The following is a 13,546-nucleotide window of genomic DNA, read 5'->3' as shown; positions in this document are numbered from 1 at the left end:
GGGCTGCGCCTTCGTCATCTTTAGTTTAGATAACTACCGGTTCTTCTCTGTGTTCAGATACTCAGCCCTTCCAATGTACACTCAGTTGCTGGCCTTCCCTCCTCTTTGCTTGAAATTCTGATATTCTCTTGAGGGTTTCTTCCTGTAAGATACTGGTACCGATACCGGTACTAAGATATTTAGACCACACAAACTAAAACCATCAGTTCCTTAAACGTAGTGTCACCTTCAGTGTTCTCCACGGAGGGGTGAGGTGGGTAGCTGTCCTGCTACTGCCCAGAAACCTGGGGTCCGCCCTGGGGAGCAGTTAAGCAAGTATGAGAGTGCAAATAGATGTATGATCTTACTGAGATAGCACCGGTTTTGCTTTGCTTTTTACCATTTGTAATTTAAAAAAAAAAAAAAGATTGAAAAGGGCACTAAAATGCAGTCACGTTCTTTCCTGTTCCGTAGAACCAAACATGTTTTCACCCTCCCTGATGATGCCAGGGTTGGGAACCCTGGCCACCAACCACATCTACCCTCCCTGCAACCAGATTCCCCACCAGCCCGTGCAGGTGGGGCCGGGGAAGCAGGACACGCTGTCCTCGTGCTGGCAGCAGCTGTACAGCGGCCCCTCGGTGGCCGGGGGCCTGCTCAACGCGCACCCGCAGAACAGCTTCGCGGCGGATGTGCCTCAGCCGGCCGCTCAGGGTGGCAGCTCCATCCCGACTTTCCACGACAACCCCCTGAACTGGCCCGATGAGAAGGATTCAGGCTTCTACCGGAATTTCGGCAGCGCCAACGGGATGGGAGCGGTGGCGGCGCCGGCCGCAGACATGCAGAGCGTTTCGAGTAACAGCGTGGCGCACCAGGCGCACGCCGTCAGCGTCTCCACGGCCAGCATCGTCAGCATGGAGACCGATGACATGAACTGCACTAGCGTAAACTTTGAGAAGTATAACCCCGTGTTAAACACCAGCAACCACAGGCAGCAGCTCCACCAGGTGCCTCCAGCGTGCCCGCCCGTAGCCGCCCCGGGCAGCGCGCCTTTTAACTCGCAGTCTAACTTAGCCGACCCCGCGGTTTACGGTTTTATAGACCAAGAAGTCTTAAGCGAATCGAGACTATCCACCAACCCCATCCCAAACCATCAGAATAGCATTGCAGATAACCAGTACTATGACACCGACGGTGTCCACGCTGATGAGCTCTACCAGTCTTTCCAATTCGATAACATATTACAAAGCTATAACCATTGAGCCGGCAGCGTCGGGCTGGAGGTGGGTCCGTAGAGCTTTCCAGCTGGCTAGTTGTGTGAACAGGAGTGACTTACCCTTCTGGAGTCCCTGCTTTCTCTTTCAGAATGTTACTAGGCAAGTTTCACCACCTAACTTAAGGTTATATATTACAGCCCAAAGACTGGTGCCTGTTAAGAAGAGAGGTGGGAGTAGGGTTTGGGGTTCTGTACCTTGGAAGTACCTCGTATACATATTTTTATGCTGTTGGAAAAGGGAACTGTTAACACTTGTGTCTTCCTTACCTTTTGGGTCTGTAAAAGTTGGCGTCTTCAGAAGGGTTAAAATTTCACATACTTGACAGGGTTAAAACTGTTTGAAAAAGAACTATTTTTGCTATGGAAATTACATTTAAATTTTGACAGGACAGAAATTAGGAAAACAACCTGCACGTGGGCACTCTTAGTTCAGACTCACCAAGCTTTACTCTACTTGAAAGGTTTCGCTTTCTTACCCTCTTTCGTACAAAACGTTCTTCTCCTAAAACAAGATCCCACATTGATTTTTCACAGTTTCACCGCACTCCATTTGCTTTGAAGGCAAATTTACTCTAAAAATTTTTTTTAATGACTATGTCATTGTGAGATGTATTTTAAAAGACCGGAAGGTTTGAATTTTTAATAGTCCAGCTCTGTTGTAAATGAACCACTGCACAAAAAAAAGAACAGAAAGTAAGGACTTTTCTGCACTTCATCCAAAGTGCACTATTTTTAAAGGACAAACCCCTGTTGCTTTAGGAATGGAGCACGCTGTTATTTCTCTGGAAGTTATTTTTTTGTGTGTGTGTGTAGCTGTTATTTTGAGCTGCAGAAATATGTTGAGCCAAAGCATCTGCCTATTCTTTCCTCAGGTATCCCGGCAGTTTCCTGCTGTGCAAGTGACTGCTTTGACAGAAGGCTCAGGTCCTGCCTCCCCACCACCCCCTCCCAGGAAGGCTGTGGGGCGAACGCGGAGGCAGGCTTAGCGCAGCTTCATCTAGGTGCGCTCTACTAACAACTTCAGGCCATCTCAGTCAGTACTAATTCCAAACACTCCTTTCTGCTCTCTGTCAGAAACCAGAACTTCCTCCTTTCCACTCGATTCCCAGTCTTCCTTCTTAGCTTGAATCGCGAGGTGGTCAGTGACGACTCGCGTGGATGGAACTGGCTGGGTAAGACACTCTACTCTGCATTATAGGGCTTTGCTATTTTGTTATTATTATTATTTTTTAAGAAGCAACACAGCAAGAAATGAGAGGGTATTTCTTAAGTTATACGGCCGTTTTGTATGGCAGATAGGGCTTAAGAATCTAATGGTTACTGTTTGGCAGCAGCAAACTGCAGCGTGGAAAGCAGCAATAAAAACAAAGCACACTCGGCTTGATAAAAAACCAAAAAACGCAACCCCGACTCAAAAAAGCCACTTGAGATGCGCAGTCATACACGGGGCAGAAGGGAGCTCCAGAAAACCTCTGTGGTTTGTAGGGAAGCAGCGACTCCTCGGCCGCGGTAACTCGCTGCGTTCGAGGCGCTGAGGTGCTGCTGCCGTAACGCGTCACACCACTGACACGGGTTTGACGGGACGCGCTCCGTAGACTATCTGTAGAACAGGTGAAGTTTGGAAAACTGCTTTCCCTCACTCCAGGTACACCAGGCAATGAATTGACTCGCCGTGTTTTAAAGCAGTTTCTCCTCACTTCTGCGTAACACCTGCCTTTTTCCGCAGCTCCTCTGCAGTCTCAAGTAATAGAAAGACCAAAGAGATCCAACGAAAGCTTGAAACGTGTTGTTTATTCAGTTCTTTTTTTGAAGTTCTCAGTTTTAAGTATATTAAATGTAAACATTTTACTCACTTCATAGAAAGCTCTTTATAGTACAATTTGTTTTTACTATATAATTAAATATTTTCAAAGTTCTGTTTTCCTTTGTAAACGAGTTGGTTTGGTAATTAAAAAACTGGTTATACTAAGTACTGCGCTTCTGCAACCTGCTCAGATTCATGCCATCCCTCACCACAGGAAAGCCAGAGAAATGGCAGAAGGTAGGTTATGGGTTGCTTCTCCTGGGGCTTTTTCAGTTATTTTCTGCTTGCAGTCACTGTTGGTGACTACAAAACCCAAAGCAACCTGTGCAGTGAGGGGTCACGGGCATTTTTTTGTGGCAGAGGGATTGACTTGGCAGTCGGGGGGCAGAGAGGACAGATGCTTTCATGCTCACCTAGAGCTGTGCTACCAGTACAGCTTCAGCTAAGCTGGTGCAAAAAAAACCCAAACATTGGGGGGTGTAATAGGTGACCAATTGTTGGGAGAAACACAACAGCTTAGTTCGAGTCCTTCCAGTGCAAAGAAGGATGGTGCTAAGGGACACCGGACCTTGCTTTTCAGTATTTTTCACATAATGTGCTAGAAAATATCTACCTCTTTCACACATGCCTCATGAACGAGATTAAGTCTTATTCTCACAAAACATCCTATTTGAGTACTCACAAGTAGGTATTTTTTAAAAATAAGATGAAGGCCAGAGTACAACATGAATATTATTGCTGCAATATTCATTACAGATTATGACAGTTCAAAGTGTATTAGAAACTGCAGACTTGAAACAAAGTTCAAAAAAAACAGATTACATCTCTCATTTTCCTGTTTTCACATGATCAACCGAACAACAACTGAAGAGCTGTAGAGATATTTGCATCATCAGTTTTTCTTTTCCCCCTCATTTGGATACTTCATATTTATCATAAAAACAAGCAGTGGGAATTTTTGGTGGATCTCTCCACATTGTATGGAGAAGAGATTAGACTCGGCATGTTTAGTGTAATATTTATACGTTAATCTTGTTTCCGTGCACTTTGATTCTTAACATCATCTCCACCTCTATTGCTCCCTTGGAACAGCTCTTCTCAGGTCTGCCATGTCCATAGTGTGGGCTTGTTTACTTTTCCTCCCCCTGTAGTTTATGGAATCTATAAATAATATTTTAGCTCACTTTTGAGTTTCAAGAAATCAGAGATACGAGACCGAAATGCTCTTTTGTTTGTTTTCTGAATTCAGTTTCTTAAGTTTTCCATCATTCATGGCACTTCCTTTCTGGGTACAGATTATTATCTGAAACAACTACTCCTGGAATCTATTGCTCATAACAGCTTTAAGATTAAAAACAAAAAAATACTGCCGTCTGAATCATGTTCCTATTATTTTTGTGTTAGAATTCTAAACAGGAGCTTCTGAACAACTGCCATACTTAGGTTACAATGCACTAGGAAAACAAATTACGAGAGACAAGTTTTGACAGCCCATCACAGGCAGAGTGTATAATATTTAGACTAATTTGTCAAGATCGGTTTTTAAGACCTCCTTGAAAATGTATTTATTAATGCCTTTTTGAGCCTTCAGCTCAAGTTAGCATGCAGCTGTTCCATTACGAGCTCCTGGCACCACTGCGTTGAAGGTAAGACATCTCAGTCATCTCCCCTGTCCCCAAACAGTGGTTTGTCTTGGCCAATACGACCCTCTCTGTTTCTGAAATGGTAATGAAGAGCCTTTAAACTCCAAACCTTAATTTCTTGTCCATATTTCAACTCTCTTCTGTACTTCAGGTAAGCAGAAGTGTCTTCCTAATGGATTAACATGATGCAGGCATAAAAGTGGCTTTTCCTAAAGCTGTAGGTGCTAGGGCCTGGCTGATAAAAATAATCCTGCAGCCCAGCCCCTGCTTTGTGTGAAACATTTACAGTAACACAAGCAAAAAAAAAAACACACCTCAGGTCTTCCCTATTCCAGGCAAGTTCCTAGACAATGTTCAACTCTTCCAAGCATCCATCCAAGGTTGGATACTAGGGGAAAAAAAAAAAAGTACTATGCTACAAATGAAAGCTTTTTGTCGCTGATTTGTTCTCTCAATACCAACATTCTTCAGTACATCTTACATTTGTCTGTACTTTGGGGTTCTTGGTATTCCTGTTTTTCTTTAGATTTCCATTGTACACTGCTGCCAGGAGTTCCCAATCTTTGTATACATGGTGATGCAACTGGGGAAATCCTATGCCTGAAGAGGACTTTAACAAGCCTACAGAGCTGCTGAGGCCTCAAGTACCTTAACTGTTGTTTTGTCAAAGCATTGCTGATGTTTTTTAAGTGCAAAGTTTTCTTCTGAAAACTTTTTCCCTTTGAAAAGTACTTGGTCTGGGAGCCAAATCTGTGCATCTCTAAAACTGACACTGGCCAAAAAAGCAGTTGGCTGAGAGCAGAGTGCTGCTGTGTTCCAGGCACTATCCTACTGGTTTCAGAGTCTCCCTGATTTTTGGGAAATAGTCCTGCACAAGTAGTGCTCAGAAAAAGGTGGGACTGGGTTTCAGGTAACCCACCGCTGCCTGCATCCAGACAAAAGCTGCAGCATCTGATATTAAAAAATTTTTAAAAAGTGGTTTCTTTTTAATGAAAACATTTTCAATTAGTGCAGAAAGCAGATGTGAGGTACTTGCTCAGTACACCATTCGCATGTGTTACACCATGTATCTTTTTCTTAGTGTGTTTTTTTTTAAAAAGACTTGGTAATTTATCAATATGCTACCTTACTAAAACCTTTTTTATGCCCAGAAGAAATTAAATAAGGCTAGAGGAACACTACCTATTCCAGAATGTTTGAAGTTGATTCAAATAACAGTATCCTTTGGCAGATCAACATGATCCAAATGTTCAATGGGAATACTTTGCGATGCAGCTGTAACACTGCACGGTGTTCGGTAACCAGCTGCTGACAGAGTCGTTGCTTCTTCCTCATCCCAACTTGAAGAGTCAATTCTCCAGGGTTGGAGGCCAGTCAACGTCAACAGACTAGAAGAGCAGGGTGGGGGGGAAAAAAAAAGGCAAAATGAGCAGACTTGATATTTCTAATCTAGAAAGAGATGTGGTAGCAGCACTCTATGCTTGTCAGTTATAGGCTAATAGTGGAAAGAAACAAATGAAGGACACAGAGACGAGACGTGGGCCAAAACAAGCAGGAGCCCATGGCACGTAACAGCCACCTTGTTCTAGTGGCTCCGTGTGTGTCCAGCGAGAGCTCTCTGGGAGCAGAGAGCATGGATTCATGCAGCAGAATCACAACTCCTTGTACTATGACTTTCCAGCATCATTTGATGCTGGGCTGCATTTGCAGAGTATCCAGAACTGTTCATTAAACACGTGAACCATCTCCATCTCCTGCCCATCCTACAGATAGGCTGTTATGATGTGAAAACAAATAACTTGTTTGATGCCACAGAAATACTCGGGTATTAGGCAAGGCTCAAGTAGGAAATCATCCCCTCTCCAAATCTGCCTCCTGAGGAAGGAAAACTAGCCTAAAAGCATAAGCTGTCAAGCGTTATGCGCAAGAATTATCTTGGCAACATCACTAACAGTCATCCTGACTGTTAGTCAAAAGGGACAAAACACACCTGACACTTTAGTAGAAGCTACTTGTAGTAATTACTACAACTTGGATTATGTCTTACTTCCCCGGCCTCCCTGAGGCCACAGCTCCAGCTCCCTTGGGGCATAAACTTGGTGCTCACCCTCTTCCAAAAGCACCACACCCTCCCTTGCCACAGTATCACCGTTGCAATCACAACACTGGGATGGCCACGCAGCACGTTAAACGCCTTGGCTTCGAGACTCTGCATTAATCATACCTACTCCTTGCCTAATCTACAGCTGCATCAAAGGCTGAGGTGCTTAGCCTGAGCTAAAATGCATTATTAGCAAGATGACTAATTATTTTTAAGTCCCCAGATGTCTTTTGCAGTTATGCCCAATAACTGTAGTGACACCTGTCCATACGAGAACGATGCTTGTCAGCCGGAGCCCCAGGTCAGGTGCTCCTGTTTCCAGAGGTAACTGGAGTGCCCTCTGCAAGCTCCCTCTCCTTATTATCCTACGAAAGACATGCAAAAAACTGCAAGGCTGTTCTGCAAAACGTAACACGTGGGCAGTTTTCCAGACATACGTAAGAATAAGCGTGCTGATCATTGGCTACTTGAAAATAAAACTCATTTTCAAATGAACCTTGCCAAACCACTAGGTTAACCATTAAATCCGTATCTCTACATACATTCTTTTAACCAAAACAAATTTTGGGTTTTTTAATCTGACTCCAGCAAGTGAACAGATAAAATTTCTTGCTGTGCTTGAACCAGTGTTGAAGGAGGAAGTCAAATCTCCCCTATTTTTCATCCAACATTTACGAAAAAAAACGATGTGGTACATGTAGTGTCACTAAGCTCTGTTCCAGTGGGTGCTAATAGTGTCATCAATTCACAGTATGTCGTCTCATCCTTCCCCAACATGAATTCGGCAGAGGAAGCCTGTCACACGGGGCAGCATGGTAGAAACCACGATTTCTGCATTAACATCAATTTTTCTATTAACTGTGGTAAGGAATGTTGAGTCAGTCAGAGCAATTCAACTGCAACCATCTCACAAACGCAACTCCGTTGCTCGTTTCAAGGGAAGATCAAAAGCAAGCAACTTACTTCTACATCCAACTCCAGAATGTCAGCGGTTCGGTTCAGTAGGGAGCCAATATTGGGCTTCGTTCTTCCAAAGTCTCCATGCACAAATTCTTTAATGTAGCTAGAAATTCTGGCTAAGGAAATGTGTATTTTACCACAAAGAAATCAAAAAGGGAAAAAAAAAAAAAAAGAGTATGGTGAAAAAGGCTCAAAGCAAAAAGAGTGACTTTTTTCTACTCCTAAGCCAATTTTCTTGGCTTCTGGCTCTAATGCCAAAAATTGCACTACTGATCTGTATTTTCTGTTTTATTCCAAAGTAAGTGGTGACTTTACAACCAAACTGTTGACTTGTAAGTAGCAGCAATCTCCAGTCTGCGCTGCAGTGCATTAAATATTGCAGAAAAGCTTATTTTCTAAGGTGGAAAGTTTTCAGTTAAATTAGAAAAAGCTCAAGTTGATCTTTAACCCGTACGTTTCTAGAGCTATCGCATACTTTCAAACTGTCAGAGTGGTCATCACAAAAACACAGACACGCGGGTAGCATTTTTGAATGAAAGCCTGAATGTGAAATTCTGACGTAAAAGCAAACATCGTGCAGCAACGTATGACTGCTGAAGAGCAGGGGTTTAGAAACTCCGCAGTGAGAAAAGCTGGAAATTTCCCATTGCCCCAAGTAACTAGGAGCTGTTTCGTAAATGCGTTGCGTGCCGGCATCCAAGGATACGTTCCCGCTTGAGTCTTCAGATGCAGGCGAAAATGGTGCTCGTCGATGTACTGGGATTGCATGGTGTGAATGATCCGACACCTCACAGCTAAAGGCCGCCTGTGAAGAACCCGGAGGGGTGTCTTCTGCTCAAGTTTTAATTCCTGTTACAAGAGGTGACAAAATAAATAAGGAAGGAAAACGTGCAACACACTGCACAGATTGTGAGAGTCGCATGTATTGTTAACCAATCGCCTCTTTTTTATATCTTATTATGGTAGTTGAGCAATCTTCTTGAGGCAAGACTGATATTTTCCATGTTTCTCAAAGGAAAAAAGGGCAGCCATCTCAAAAAGAAGGCCTCGAATGCAAACTACTGGAATCACAAATACAGAGGAATAACCTTGAAATCTCCATAGTCTTTTGCTGGAATGACTCCAGGATTTAGAAGCTCACTGAGAGCCTCAGGGCAATCAAAAAAGAAAAAAAAAACAAATCCCACCCACAAATTGCTTTGTCTAAACTACAGCCAACCCCCTAGAAATAAGTGAGGAAAAAGCCCCGAAATGAGATTAGATCTCACAACAGTCTTTTAAAAATTTAATTCCCCACCCCCTTTCCCAAATGAGACGCAGCAGTTGGAAAGGCAACTTTTCAGGAAGCGAGTGGGCATGCTGAAAAAAAAAACAAAACACCTTCACAACAGTTGTCTCCCTGAACTGTGATGGCTCAAGCCCTCCCTTTGAGAACGATTCCATGGCCAAGGCCCACAGAAAATAGCACAACACACAAAGACTGAACACGCTTCTCCATCGGCAGCATCTCCCCCACCGATGTCTGGAGAAAGTTTTCGCTAACGTGGCGTGCTGCTTCCGTTGAGCAATCCGTGAAGTCTCTCCGCCTTATTTTCCGTAGGCATTTCCAACGCCCGGTTGCTGCCGCTGCGGAGGAGCGGCTGTAGAGCTTGCAGAACAAAACCTTCTCCGCTCCTCTCACTTACACAAAATGCTATCTAAGGTAAAGAAAGGGGTGTGGGTGCCAGATTTTCTCCTCTCCCATTTGCTACTTTTTATTATTTGGTCTACTGGAAGGTCAACATTATACAGTAAGTTGCTGTCCTGGCTAACGGCCAGCCAGCTGTATCGCGAGGAGGACAACGGTGAAGTAAGGAAGGGTGAGAAGGGGGAAAGGAGGTGTGAAAGTCCCTATAGCAAGAGAAACCCTGATTAAAGAAAAAAAACAAACACAGAGAAAGAGATGTGTCCTGGGTGCATATATATAAACTCTCCCCTAGGACACCAGGACAAGTACGATATCAATTAGCAGAAAGAGCAACAGATACCTTGATATCATCTAGAAACGCAATATCTTCTTTCTGTATTGCTTTGTCGGTCCATATTAAGGCACTATAGGTCTTTGTCTTTTCCTCTTCACCTTCCTTCATACGACCAATTGCCTCTCTAAACAAAAGACATTAATTACTCACATAACATAAACATAATTATATAATGCTGTGAGCAAAAATGCTTGCAAAACTCCCAAAGCCTCCCTTTGAAATCCCTTGGCAGCGATGATAAATACTGACCTGGTGACAAGCTGTAAATCTCGAACCTGTATTTTGTCTGAAGAGTTATTAATTGTCTGTGATATTTAAAAAAAAGAATCAGTTAGCAAAACTGCTCAGTTAGAGAAGAAACACATGCTTTATGAGTTCCATGAGGTGCAAATGATTTACCTGCTGAAGTCCCTTCATTTCCTCAGCAGTAAAATGTATTCTACGAGGATTCACAAGCTCAATTGCAAAGGGCCTTCCTGGCAACATGCACAGTCATAAAACATAAAAACATGTTGTTCTAAATTAACGTTTGAATTTATGCAGTAAGGTTGGAAGGTGTGAAGATTGTCTGCTGTTATGCAAACAGGGACAGGACTTGCGGGTTTAGGGATGTAGCATCAGATGGAAGGAAAGAAACAGGGGACTTTTTTTGGCTACTAAACCCCAGTATCAGCAATAAGTGCAAATTACGACTTCCCAGAAGACATCTTGTACAAGTCTGTGCTAATTAAAAAATAAAATAAGAAAAAAAGTTAATTAGCTTATTTTCTGTCACCTACAGCAATGCCCAGGTGCAAGACGATGTTAAATCCCGCTCCCTCAGCTAAACATCTGTTGCAGTAGCTGCACTTTCTGTGCTCAGGGCCAGGGCTGATCCCCAGTATAAGCAACACCAAGAACTACAGCAACTGGAACAAATCGTTGCTAATTTTTACTTTTTCATTCCCCAACTCCTTCGGCTATTGCCGCTTCGGCACACTGGAAAGCAACTGACCTTTATAAAAGGAGTCAAGTTCAAAAAGAAAATGAGCCTTCCCCACTCCCCAGTGGCAGCGAGGCAAAGCAGAAGGACCCAACAGAAAGCAAGACAGGAATCAGTCTGACATAAATGGCTCAAAAATAGGAAATGAATAAAATAAAATACCCCTATCAAGCTGTGCATTTCCATGCATCTGTGCAGCCAAGGACACTGAAAAAGGGCTCCTCTTTCAGTTGGTTTTATGAAACTCTTTGGGAATAAATACATAAACATCACTAAAATGTTCCCGAGATAAATTTTCAAAGCATGCCTAGTCACATACGGGTGCACTTAGCATTCAGCAAGATCTGTTAGAGTAACTTTGGTTAACCATTTTGTTTGTTTCTGTGTTTCCCAAGGGATGTTCCAAGCCTTACCATTGCCTAGTGTTCTTACGTCCACATCTTCTCTTCCAGAGGAAGAAAAATTGAAGCCTGTAACAGATTCGAACAAGGGAGGTGAGATTTTATTTTACATTTTTAAAACTCTCTACAACTTTTAAAAGGTGAAATATTTTCTTTGTAAACTTGTTTACAAATACATTTCTAAGAGCTAGCTTTATAAAATGAAGCCTGCACCGTATCTGAACAAATCTGGGATAGTTACTGTTCATTGCATCAGATTCCCAAGTTTATTGAAGAGCACTCCTAATTCTTTGGCCTGAATGAGATCACAATAACCCTGAAAAAGTCCAGAAAAAAGCAGTACCATCCCAAAGGAATTCCACTTACTAATTTTGTTCGTTTCTTACCTAGCTAATTCAAGTCTCTGAATAAAATCAAACTGAGCTGTGTTCCTCCAAAACACAACTTTTTTATCCTAGATACACCCAATAGTTTCCAAAGATTTCAGAGAAATTTCTGCTAGTCACACACACCTGGACAAAAGAGGAAGAAAATTAAAGTCAAAACTGAAAAGTGACCTCTATGTGTTTGTTTTTTTTCATCTTTCAAGCTACCAAAATGTACTGTTGGGTATTTAGCTTCCTTCATCATTCCCCTTCCACCTTTAAGCTTTGCCTGAAGGAGGAATGGGGGATGAAACCCTGCACTGGAGGTAACTTTGCAGCTCTATTCCAAAGCATCTCCGGAAAACTGACGGTTTCAAAATTTTTTCCTCCCTAGGGAACATACATAGCATACACATTTCCCCAGTTTTTATTCTCTCTCATTTCTCTGGTCATATTATGGCAACTACATAACCACCTTCCATGGTCATGAAGGTGTATTTTGGTCACATGACCAGAATCTTCTCAGCTGGGAATGCTCCAGACCCTCATCATCGTCACAGCTCTTTGCTGGACTTGTTTTCCTTGGGCCTCTAATTCCATGTCTAGTAGATGATAAATGATGGGCAGTGATTATTTCATCTGGATAAACCCTGGATAAGCATTTAGCTTGTGGAACTCTATGTGCTGAAGAAAATAAATGAATCAAGGTAAGAAACATGAAGGGGTCGAAGGCTGGGCAGATATTACGGAACGCTGATGGCAAAAACCTTCTCGTTACAAGTCATTTTATGAATTACCAACCGTTAAGAAGTACGGCTAGGCAAAAATACTACCACATAAAACCATAACATTTGCATCATCACATCAACTGAGGAGACATTTTAGTAGGATAAAAGACATGGTATAAAACAAAACAGTCATCTAATTACTCACAGATCATAACTAAAAAAAGTTGACAAGTTTTCTTCCCTTATGCTCTTGTATTAAGTGAGTAACTACTAAGAAAAAATATTATAGCTATGATGAAAAATATGTATGATAAAAGATCTCCTAGATACTTACTATCTGCTTTGAATTCTGCCATTAGATGCTCTGAAATCAGCTCTTCGACTGAAGATTCCAGCTTCCGCTCCCCATCAATAATCCAGGGGGTCTGAGGTAAATTCCTTGAATATTTATTGTATCTTCCTGTAAAAAACAAGCACGTTACCTATAATCATGCTAAAAGAATGAACAAAAGCTCCGGTATTGCAGAGCACAACACATTTACCTTTCACTGGAGCCCTCTGAAAATAAATTTCCAGGCTCAAACTTGTTTTATGGCAAGAGTATCACAGCAGCATTATGAAACGCACGCTGCTGCGCCTAGGAGAGTTTCGGGATCTGCAATGGCCAGCTTCAAGGTAGACTTGGAGAGCCCATTGTTGCAGGCATACCTTCAGGTGTAACCACAGACACAAAACTGTACGTAGCCTGACTCAAACAGGAATGAAAACCTTGAGGTTCAAGTGCCAAGTCTGAGTCAACTTAATTCTGAATGGAAAAATTCTGGTTTTGAACCAGGCCAAGGTCTTTAACCAGCCTCCCATATACCAAACCAGTGCTACACATATGCCTGTCCACCAGTGCATGTACATCCCAAGCGAAGAAGTTCCCACAGCCCCCTGTATCAAGTAGTTCAGGTTTCAATCCAAGTTCTGCCACTGTCCAAACATTTAACACAAGAAACCCGAACTAAAATGCTTTGGCTCCTTACAAGGAAAACCACGCGAGCCAAATGTCTCAAAAATAAACCAGCACAAATGTCAAGAACCTCGAAAAGTTGCCATGTAAAGAGATTGCCATCCTCTTTCTGATTTCAGTCCTAGTCCCGTGTTGTGTCACACTAGCATGCCATCTCCTGCGCCACGAGGACCGCCACAACCAAAGAACAAGTCTGACACGGATGACCAAGGTGAGCTTTCTCTTTGACAGGTTTTATAAGAAGTGAAAATATGCACAAAACAAGGAACTC

General features: G+C 42.6%; 2 protein-coding genes across 2 annotated transcripts in view; one reads left to right on the top strand and one right to left on the bottom strand.

Annotated features, from left to right (window-relative positions):
* The window catches only part of REL (REL proto-oncogene, NF-kB subunit), a 32,151-nt gene extending 30,157 nt beyond the window's left edge, over positions 1-1,994 (top strand). Inside the window, exon 10 of the mRNA XM_086631130.1 lies at positions 454-1,994. Coding sequence (XP_086487256.1) covers positions 454-1,241 — 788 coding nt within the window. The 3' untranslated portion in view covers positions 1,242-1,994. The remainder of the gene's footprint in view (positions 1-453) is intronic.
* Positions 1,995-5,778: 3,784 nt separating this feature from the next.
* PUS10 (pseudouridine synthase 10) overlaps positions 5,779-13,546 on the bottom strand; it is a 31,720-nt gene continuing 23,952 nt past the window's right edge. Inside the window, exons 11-18 of the mRNA XM_086631899.1 lie at positions 12,595-12,720; positions 11,180-11,236; positions 10,184-10,260; positions 10,034-10,089; positions 9,791-9,908; positions 8,470-8,612; positions 7,767-7,866; positions 5,779-6,090 (exon numbers count right to left, since the gene is read on the bottom strand). Of these exons, the coding sequence (XP_086488025.1) occupies positions 6,052-6,090; positions 7,767-7,866; positions 8,470-8,612; positions 9,791-9,908; positions 10,034-10,089; positions 10,184-10,260; positions 11,180-11,236; positions 12,595-12,720 (716 nt within the window). The 3' untranslated portion in view covers positions 5,779-6,051. The remainder of the gene's footprint in view (positions 6,091-7,766; positions 7,867-8,469; positions 8,613-9,790; positions 9,909-10,033; positions 10,090-10,183; positions 10,261-11,179; positions 11,237-12,594; positions 12,721-13,546) is intronic.

This window comes from Tauraco erythrolophus, chromosome 2, assembly GCF_009769465.1.
Source record: "Tauraco erythrolophus isolate bTauEry1 chromosome 2, bTauEry1.pri, whole genome shotgun sequence".
Classification (NCBI taxonomy): Eukaryota; Metazoa; Chordata; class Aves; order Musophagiformes; family Musophagidae; genus Tauraco; species Tauraco erythrolophus.
Note: the sequence above shows the minus strand (reverse complement) of the source record. Positions and strands in the feature narration are given on the sequence as shown.